Source organism: Rhodamnia argentea, chromosome 10, assembly GCF_020921035.1.
Source record: "Rhodamnia argentea isolate NSW1041297 chromosome 10, ASM2092103v1, whole genome shotgun sequence".
NCBI lineage: Eukaryota > Viridiplantae > Streptophyta > Magnoliopsida > Myrtales > Myrtaceae > Rhodamnia > Rhodamnia argentea.
This window is the reverse complement of record NC_063159.1, coordinates 17,523,840-17,533,188: the sequence shown is the minus strand read 5'-3', so window position 1 is coordinate 17,533,188 and position 9,349 is coordinate 17,523,840. Positions and strand designations below refer to the sequence as shown.

Sequence of the window (9,349 nt, the reverse complement as noted above, 5' to 3'; positions counted from 1 at the left end):
ACCCTTAGATTTACGCAATCAAAGAGACAAAATACTAGAGTGTAAACTAACCAAAGATCCTGTCATGACCCTAGGGGCATCCATTGTTTCTATGTTTCTTTCTAATTTAATCATTAAGCGGGTCATATTGGAGTTAGATACGAGACAAAGAAACAAGATCAAGGCACCCCAATCCATTGTCAGAAGAGATATCACATTGCGATACGACATCACTTTCCTCACGTTCGGCAAAATTGGAAACCTATGGACTTGGTCCCTGAACAAAGATATAGTTGAATTTGCATATGAGGAGGATTATTTATTTATTTATCTATTTATTTAATAGCATTAAATCCATGTAAATTGAATTATGATTGGTCTGGTGTCGGCCAAGCTCATTGACAACACTAATGGCTGAAAATCTCATGATAGGCACATGGGGGTACCAAACTAGGAAAGATTGTATTCTCTAACCAAATTAGTGGGGTTGGTTCCGGGGTACAACTAAGAACCGAAGGACCAGAACGGTAGCGCATGATAGGTTACAGGTTAATTTAACTTAACCATAGTTTAAAGTATTCATTAAAGCGGAAGATAAGAAGGGAAAAACAAATCATCACTTTCCTTCTCTTGAACAAACCAAAAACATCTCCATCTCTACTTCTTCAAAGTTCAGTTGTTCTTACCTTCCATCCTTCAACGAAGAAATCCAAGTTTCAACTCCACTTTCAACCATATGTTTTGTTTTAAGTTTTTAGTTCCAACCGGGTAAATTCGTGGACTTCCATTTTCTATCAAACTATTTTTTTTTTTTAATGAAAGAATGAGAGTTAATAATTTGTATTGTTTATTTTGCCTTCAAGATGATTTATGTAATAGTATATTATACGATTAGAATTTACTTAGACATATACTCACTTACACACACTCGGGCACCAAATAATAATTAGACATTCGAGGTCAGAGCCTCTTCTATGGTAGACCGAACACCAATTAAAGACACGTTCACGCTGAAACAAGGAAAAAAAAAGAAAGAAAAAAAAAAAGAGGAAACTTCAACCACATCAATAAGACCAACCTTGACGTCCAGGGCACCAATTGCTCTACTTTAATCTCGATCATCAAGGATAAACCTCAATAAGAGATCTAAAACCCACCAAAGGAGTGATTCTGTACTCAGTGAAACCAGCCTTCTGAAAGAGCTTAGCCCATTCTTCCTCGTTCCTCTCTTGGCCTGGGACAATGGACATCATCAGCATGTCGAAGCAGAGCTTAATCCCCGTGGATGCTTCGTCTTCCTCGGATTCATCACCCATCACCACTTCGATTACCATCACCTTTCCCTTCTTACCGTTGCTCGTGACCGCTTCTTTGCACCGCTTCAGTATCTTCACGCTCTCGTCGTCGCTCCAATCGTGTAATATCCACTGACAAGATAGGCGCAGGTTCGCATCCCTTAGTACATATGTAGCGTTCGGCGCTCGGGCTAATGAGAGAGAGAGAGAGAGAGAGAGAGAGAGAGAGAGAGAGAGAGAGGATTTTCCTAAGAGCCTAAAGTATGCTGCTGAAGATTGGACGAGGGCCAGCCCGGTTGATGGACTTCGATTTAAGATTGGTTTGGCTATTCGTGAATCGTGATAACGTATTCTTTAAGCAAAAGCTTTGCTTGTTGATTTTGCTACCAAATTTAAAATTTTATTCTAACTTCAAAAAGTTATAGGAAAAATTTGGCACGATGAAAGCTGAGATTAAAGGATCAAAATGTGTAATGTGTTTTATTTATGAAACAAATCATGTTTTAAACGTAATAAATCAAATGATTAAACAAATAAAAATTTAGATACTCGAACAAAAAATGCGTAAAACTTCATGCACTCACAACGCTGACCATCCATTTTTTCGTAAACGGCATAGAATAGTAATCTCTCTCGTACGTACCTTGAGCAAAACAGCGTCCGCAGGAGGAACAGCCTTAAACATGTCCCCACTCACAAAATTCAAGTTCCTCGTCCCCTCCAAGCCGGCCACCACGTGTGGCAGATCGAGCACCCTCCACTCCACTTGCGGAAACGCCTGTGCCGCCTCCCTCGCCAACCCCCCGATCCCTCCTCCAACGTCGACCACCGTCCTCAACCCTTGGAACAGCTGCCGTCCATGCTTCTCCACCATCAGCCTCGCGATCACCGGCCCGTCGCTCGCCATCGCTTCGTTCAAGGACCGATTCAGCCGCTCGTCCTGAGCCGCGTACTCCCACAGGCTCTTCCCATGCTGCATCAAGAAGGGCGTGCGCGGGCTCGGGCTCTCGCTCTTCAGCCACTCGCTCAGGCAGTGCAACGGGCCTTGTATGATGGGGTCGAGCATGAACGACACCATGGGCGATAAGCCACCAGGCTCGCCTCGCAGGATCGCATGGGAAATGGGAGTGAGTGAGTACGCCAACCCTAGCTGCTCCTGGTCATTTTTAGCAGCAGACTCCCGTAGAGAGACGAAGCCGGTTTGGGCAAGGGCTGCCATGAGGCGGCGCAGGAAGGCGGTCTTGGAGGCAGGGACCGACAGTGCGGCGGCAAGCTCAGGAAGGGTCATGGGATGGCCGTGGCGGTGGAGGGCGTCGGGGATGCCGAGTTCGATGGCGCATTTGAGGGACATGGAGTAGACGGAGTAGAAAGCATGGGTCCACACGTGAGCATGGGCATGCACGATCTCGCTCTCGCTCATCACTCCATTATCAACTGAGTCCATTGTTACGGGGTAATGACTAGCGAGATGGAATTAGGTTTGCTGTTTTGGTGAGTTGAGTTGAGTTGAGAAAGGGTTTTATAGGCATAAATTGCACATGCTCCTTTCTTACCATGCGTAAATTAAATGTAACGCGACAAACATTAAAAGAAAGTGACGAAATATGTACATGAGATGAAGGGATTTATCGGAACCGAATCGAGCGATCACACAGAGAATCAAGAAAAATTGGAATGACGCACAAGATTACCCAGGTTCACCCCAAGATTAGAGCTACGTTCTGCAAAGAAATTTCACTATATTTTTCGGTTTACAGCCAATTCGACTAATACAATGATAAAACCGAGCAAAATATATATGCCCCAAAAATGGGCTAAAAAACCTAAAACCTCTTAATTCCAACCATACGGGGCCAGCTTAAATAAAAGCCCAAACCCGTAAAAGTTTCGAGGGCACCGTCCTCGAACCCCCGCCCGCTCACCGGCGAGCGGGGCAGCCGTCCACCGACCGGGCAGCGGAACCCCCGTCGGGAGGCGTTGTCCCCGAACCCCCGCCCGCTGACCGGGCAGCGGGACACCCATGTCGGGGGCGCTACCCCCGAACCCTCGCATCCCGCGTGCGGGGGTCACATGTCGTTGGGTAACACTTCGGTTTCCCTAAGCTCACGTGGGCGTACCCGGTGTGAGAAACAAGGGTTCTCGAAGTATTTGCCAACTCCAATATGAGATATATTGGAGTTGCGATTTCGATGAGTCGAGAGAGATTTCTAAGCAAATGTCGCGCTTATGGAAAGATAATGGCCAAATGGGTAGGATTATTGCTTTCTCTGGGTAACTTGGTGAATGTCTATGTTTCTACTTCTTGATATGTGCTTTATTTAGTGTCACAACAAATAATTTCATTAGAAAGTTCTATTTAGAAAGACAAGTGAAAATCTTCAGGTTGCGTCGGCTTCTACTCCTGTAGAGAAACGAGAATCACGTTGCTGGAGCTGGACAATCTTTTCACAACTTGGTGATATAAAATCTGCAATGTTTTGTCTGTCTGTTTGTCACCATCTTCTATAACCTCCACCATCAAGGATCTATCCACAGTCTCAACCAAACACTAGATGAATTAAAAATAAGGTGAAAAAGGAAAGAGAAAAATGCTAACTTAAACAAAGAGCCCTTACTAATAATTGATGCGAGATAGCCAATGACACGAATCTATCAGTGCTAACGAATCCAAGAGTCGATTCTGTACTATGTTGGGTAAGTGCGCGCCTTAAAGATAATAAGAGAATACTAAGCTGTCCGACTCACTGTCGGCAGACATAATGGCGTCCGGTCATATCAAGGCAGCTTGTTGGATCCTCTGCTATTAAGGATAACTGCAATGCAAGGATTGCTTGGCCAAGGCGGGACGATACTTCATAGGTGGTCGTCGGCAACGATGGTGGTAGGTCGAGGCGACGGCAACAAAACTGGGTTCGGACGGGGAAGAAGAAGGAACAATAGAAAAGAAAGAAAAAGGGATCAAATTTGAGCCGTTGAAATCATGACATGCTCATTGTTTAGGAGAATGTAATTCTATATGATGGATACACCTCGTGATAATGAGTCGTGACGCAACCTACCAATCAAAAGTGAGAAATGTTCACATACAGTGCCAAGTATATGTTGTACAAAATGCCTTTTTAATTATTTGAGAGAATTAAATCTAAGACGTAGCTATAAACAATTAACATAATACTTTATGCAGAAATTCATCATCAAAGGAACGTTGATCAAATGATTTTTACAAACAATAATGATGAACACATATTTTTCTGCATAGTGAAGCCTTCAAGCGATTGTTGCAAAAAAACAAGTGAGAATGAAATCTGATTTCTTTTATTTTACGTTTTTTTTCTGATGGATGATAAACAACCTCACGTTGTTACATTAAAACATCGTTACATCTGTTCAGTAGGTGAAGAGAAGACCAGATTTCTTTTCAACGTTGTTAATAAAAATCTTCTGTCAAAGCACTTAAGAATTGCACATTTTCAATTTTATCTTTTATAGCCAATGTATATAACTTTAAAGCATGTGAATAATTATTAAATCATTATTAATAATGTCAGGTGAGCCATAATTATTCTTCCAGTAGCCTCTCGGGTTTATAGGCTTTCTACAATTGGAAGACCAAGAAGGCTGTTCGCTATGGATATCTTGTCGGACTGGGGTATATAGAAAGATCAGGTCAACTGTGAGTCTTATAATATCACAAACGTGCGACCGAGTTCATGCACCAATCATTTTAAGACGTATGCAATGACCTAATCACTCTTTTACATCAGCATGAACATGCAGTCCGTCCTAGTTCCATATATGACAAAAAGAGACAGAGTGAAAAGTAGTAACCAAACTCAGACGACCCCCGGGACATTACCATGGAAATTCCACAACCGCAACAAAATATTTGGTTCGAACAACATGAAATAAGCCAAACTTTCTATAATCAAACATTTGAGTTTCGGGTACTTAGGGAAGGTATAACGGTGAGAGAAACACCAATGCACGTAAACTGTTTTAAGCTTATAAGAGATACTAACATCTTATCAATGCATACGATAACGCTTAGAAAACTACTAGCCCGATAGTCTGACAGCACTGTCAATTAATTTTGACCACACGGTTTCTCAATTAATGAGTGTTTTATGCAAAACATGCTGTAATAGTATGTGGGTTTACAATTGAGATTATACAATCCCTAACAGTATTGTTAAAGAAATATTTCTCAATGTTTTATCCCACACCTAGGCTAAATCATGTCGACGAAGTTGATGTATTCTCCGTTCGTTTTCATGAGTTTCCCGTTGGATTCTAAAGATCTTCGCATGAGCTTAACTGGTCTGAACTAAGCCAAACTTTCTAGATCTAACATTTGAGTTTCGGGTAATTAGATAAGGTATAAGAGTGAGGTTTCTTCCAATGCACGTAAAGTGTTTTATGCTTATGGGCCCTCCTATAACAACGTGAATCATGTGAACACGACTCAACTATTTGGTCGTCGGAAGGCATACCAATTAGGATGCTCCATCCCCACTTCCCAAACCATAATAAATACGCACCATTCTAACATCCTCGGCGTTCATGAACAAGAAATTGCACCATAGAGTTGATAGATATTAACTTCCTATAATGAATATGGTGAATGGAGAGAAGGGTAGCGAGCTACTACAGGCTCAAGCTCACATATGGAACCACATATTCAACTTCATCAATTCCATGTGCTTGAAATGCGCCATTCAATTAGGCATCCCAGACACCATCCATCAATATGGCCAGCCCATGACCCTCGATGCCTTAGTCTCTGCACTGCAAATTCCCCCCTCAAGAGCTCACGGCGTCGACCGCCTCATGCACATTCTCGTCCACTCCGGATTTTTTGAGAAAAAGAAGCACACGCCGGACGGTCGAGATGCCTACATGCTCAACCGAGTGTCTGAGCTCCTCCTTAAGGACAACCCCTCGAGCGTTGCGCCGTTCGCACTGGCCATGCTCGACCCTATTCTGGTGGACCCTTGGCACCGCTTGAGCGCATGGTTCCATGACCGTGTCAACCCGACGCCATTCGAAATGGTGCAAGGGATGTCGCATTGGAGATATGCGGAAAACGAGCCGAGGCTCAACCGCTTTTTCAATGAGGGCATGGCTAGCGATGCTCGAATGGTGGGTAGCATGGTGGTTAACCAGTGCAGAGGGGTGTTCGATGGAATAAGGTCATTGGTCGATGTCGGAGGGGGGACCGGAACAATGGCCAACGCCATAGCAAGCGCCTTTCCGAATACTGAATGCACAAATTTTGACCTTCCACATGTGGTAGCCGATTTGGAGCTGAGTAAGAATGTGAAATGTGTTGCCGGGGACATGTTTGAGGCAATTCCCCCTGGGGATGCAATCCTGTTGAAGGCAAGTGGGTAGCTTTCATGTTTAGTTATCTTTGCACATAAACTTCACTCTTTGATAAAGTTTTCTTTGCACTAAATGGAAAACAAACAATTCAATATTTGTTCTTAGCTTGCTGATGTGGTCCATTATATTGAGGAAGCTACTAAATCATTTCCACTAAAATTTGATTTCCTTAATTGAGGAGGATACTAAACCAATTGCGATTCGCAATCTTTATAACAAGAAAGCTAATGGACAAATTATCAAAAAAGACATAAATCTAATATAATTGTGTTAATTCAGTCCTAAACTTTTTTTTTTCCGATTCAATTCTAAACCTTTTGTAATTGTGCCAAACCCGCCAAATTTGGTCGTCCGGTGTTGACAAGGACGCCGTTAGGCAACATAATATTTTAATATTTTTGAATTTTTGAATTTTTGAATTTTTTCTCTTTTTTTCTTTTTTTTCTCTTCTATCTTCTTCTTCTTCCTCTGGTGGCGCCAGCCAGAGGTGACGGCGGCCAAACGAAGAAGAAAAAGAAGAAGAAGAGAGAAGGGGAAAAAAAAGTAAAAAATAAAATAAAAATTTTAAAAATATTAAAATATTATGTCACCGGATGGCATCGGTTGGCATCCACGGCGCCGACCTGTCAAATTTGACTGGATAGACTGAATTGGTACAATTGCAAAAAGTTTAGGACTGAATCGACAAAAAAAAAAAAAGGATTAAATTAACACAACTGTAATAAGTTTAGGACTTTTTGGTAATTTTTTGGAAGATAATACGTTGATTGCAATACTAGCATTCAACTTTTGCAAAGAGAATCTATAGCACAACTCGTTGTATGGAAATAGTGAGAAACTAATAGAAACTTTGTGATGGAGATTTGCAGTGGATTCTCCATGACTGGAGCGACGAAGATGCTGTGAAGATACTAAAGCGATGCAGCGAGGCCATAACCAAGGGCAAGGGTGAGAAGAAGAAGGTGATAATAATTGACATGGTGGTAGAGAGCAGAGATGGTGACAAGCAGATGAACGAAACCCAACTCTTCTTCGACATGTTGATGATGACCCTCGTCTCAGGAAGAGAGAGGAATGAGACAGAATGGGCTAAACTCTTTGTCGATGCTGGCTTCGGGGAGTACAAAATCACCCCAATACTAGGCTTGCGATCCCTCATTGAGGTTTACCCCTCCTCATGAACAAATGTCAATTGCCACTCCATGTGGGTAGTGGTGAATTAGGATCGCATAAATAAGGCTTCTTTGGCCATATACTATGGTAATTCACGCGTGCATCATTATGGAATAATAGATATGTATTGTGAGGTCTTTTTATAACTATGTTTCTGTCTAGTCTAAATACATACCTCGCAACACTAATTAGGATCGTATCGCCAGAAACACTCTGTCGTTATTCTCTCTCTATCTTTAAAAATCGATATGGTACTTGAGCATAACCGATCAAAGTCATTATCATCTCTATTCAAGTCAACATTATCTTTACCCTTATTTTCTGTTTTAACAACGTCTGACACATTTTCGGCTTTTTCTTCTTCTCCATATTCTCTTTTTTTGGTTTTTTGGTCTTTTCTACTTTTTTCTTGCACACCTTTTTTTTATATTAGGGGTCGGCTAGGATCGCCGGCCGACCACTGTTGGCTCCAGGTAGAGATGTCAAACGGGCGGGTCGGGTTGGGAAGAGTTTGGGTCGGGTCGAATATGATCCGATCCATTTTGACTCATTTAACCTTTTTTGACCCATTTTTTCGTAGTACAACTTTTACGATCCATACCCCGCCCCTATTTCTAAAATATTTTTATATTTAACCAAATCATACAATACTTGTTACTTATAATTTGATGAAGAAAATGATATTACTAAAAAACTTTTATGTAATACAAAATTGGCGATTTTTTTATTTTCTTTTTCCTTTTTTTATTTTTCCCCCTTTGTCCTTCCTCCCCCCTCCTCCATCCGCTCGGCAACCGGCCATGCCTTGGCGACCTAGAGATCGGCGAGCTTGAGGCCAAATCCTGGCTCGCCCCATGCTTGCCCCGCTTGAGGCCGGCGAGCTGGAGGCTCGTCGGTGGCCGTCTTGGAGGAGGTAGGTTCAAAATGAGGAAAAAAGAAGAAAAGAAAGAAAGAAAGAAAAAGAGAAATGAAAAGAGAAGGAAAGAAATGAAAAATATTAAATTATTAAAAAAATTGAATTTTTTTTTAAAATATCCAGAAAACTTATTTATGTCTCACTTAAAATAGTTACCATAGCTAACTCATTTATAACCTATTTAAAACCCATTGAGTTTCTAAGAAATGAGAGATTTCTACCTCATACGGCTCATCGTTCAATTCTTGTGGTGTCCCCCATTTATGACTATTGATACCTAAATTTTGATTACACTTTTCAGTCATTAATTTTGCATAAAAATCAGGGACTAACCTTAATCCCTACAAAAAATAAACAAACCATTTTTTCTTATTAATTCATGCATTTTAATATAGTTCACATTCATTTAAGCCATCGGCGAAAAATTGAGCTTAAATTGGCAAGCAATTGGACCGGGACCTATCATAAACCATTCGGCATGGTATAGGGAAAATCGAAAATGTTGAGTTATCATAGGGTCAATTTAGATCATTTAACTTGAAAAGGCCTTTATATTAAAGCTTAATTAAGTGAAAATAGGCCTAATTAAATTTAGAAAAAAGGA

General features: G+C 41.4%; 2 protein-coding genes across 2 annotated transcripts; one reads left to right on the top strand and one right to left on the bottom strand.

Annotated features, from left to right (window-relative positions):
• Positions 1-846: 846 nt before the first annotated feature.
• Positions 847-2,792, bottom strand: LOC115729264 (trans-resveratrol di-O-methyltransferase-like). The gene is made up of 2 exons (XM_048271083.1): positions 1,918-2,792; positions 847-1,406 (listed from the first exon to the last, which is right to left on the bottom strand). Exons 1-2 carry the CDS (start codon positions 2,716-2,718, stop codon positions 1,101-1,103), a joined length of 1,107 nt encoding a protein of 368 aa, XP_048127040.1. The 5' UTR covers positions 2,719-2,792; the 3' UTR covers positions 847-1,100.
• A 3,030-nt stretch (positions 2,793-5,822) lies between these two features.
• Positions 5,823-7,962, top strand: LOC115732630 (probable O-methyltransferase 3). The gene is made up of 2 exons (XM_030663319.2): positions 5,823-6,653; positions 7,526-7,962. The coding sequence occupies exons 1-2, from the start codon at positions 5,883-5,885 to the stop codon at positions 7,835-7,837; spliced, it is 1,083 nt and encodes a 360-aa protein (XP_030519179.1). The 5' UTR covers positions 5,823-5,882; the 3' UTR covers positions 7,838-7,962.
• Positions 7,963-9,349: the final 1,387 nt, after the last annotated feature.

Coding starts and splice junctions, on each gene's coding strand:
- LOC115729264 (XM_048271083.1), bottom strand. CDS start 2,718: ATGGACTCAGTTGATAATGGAGTGATGAGCGAGAGCGAGATCGTGCAT. Junction 1,407..1,917: donor CGGACGCTGTTTTGCTCAAG/GTACGTACGAGA, acceptor CTATCTTGTCAG/TGGATATTACACGATTGGAG.
- LOC115732630 (XM_030663319.2), top strand. CDS start 5,883: ATGAATATGGTGAATGGAGAGAAGGGTAGCGAGCTACTACAGGCTCAA. Junction 6,654..7,525: donor GGGATGCAATCCTGTTGAAG/GCAAGTGGGTAG, acceptor GGAGATTTGCAG/TGGATTCTCCATGACTGGAG.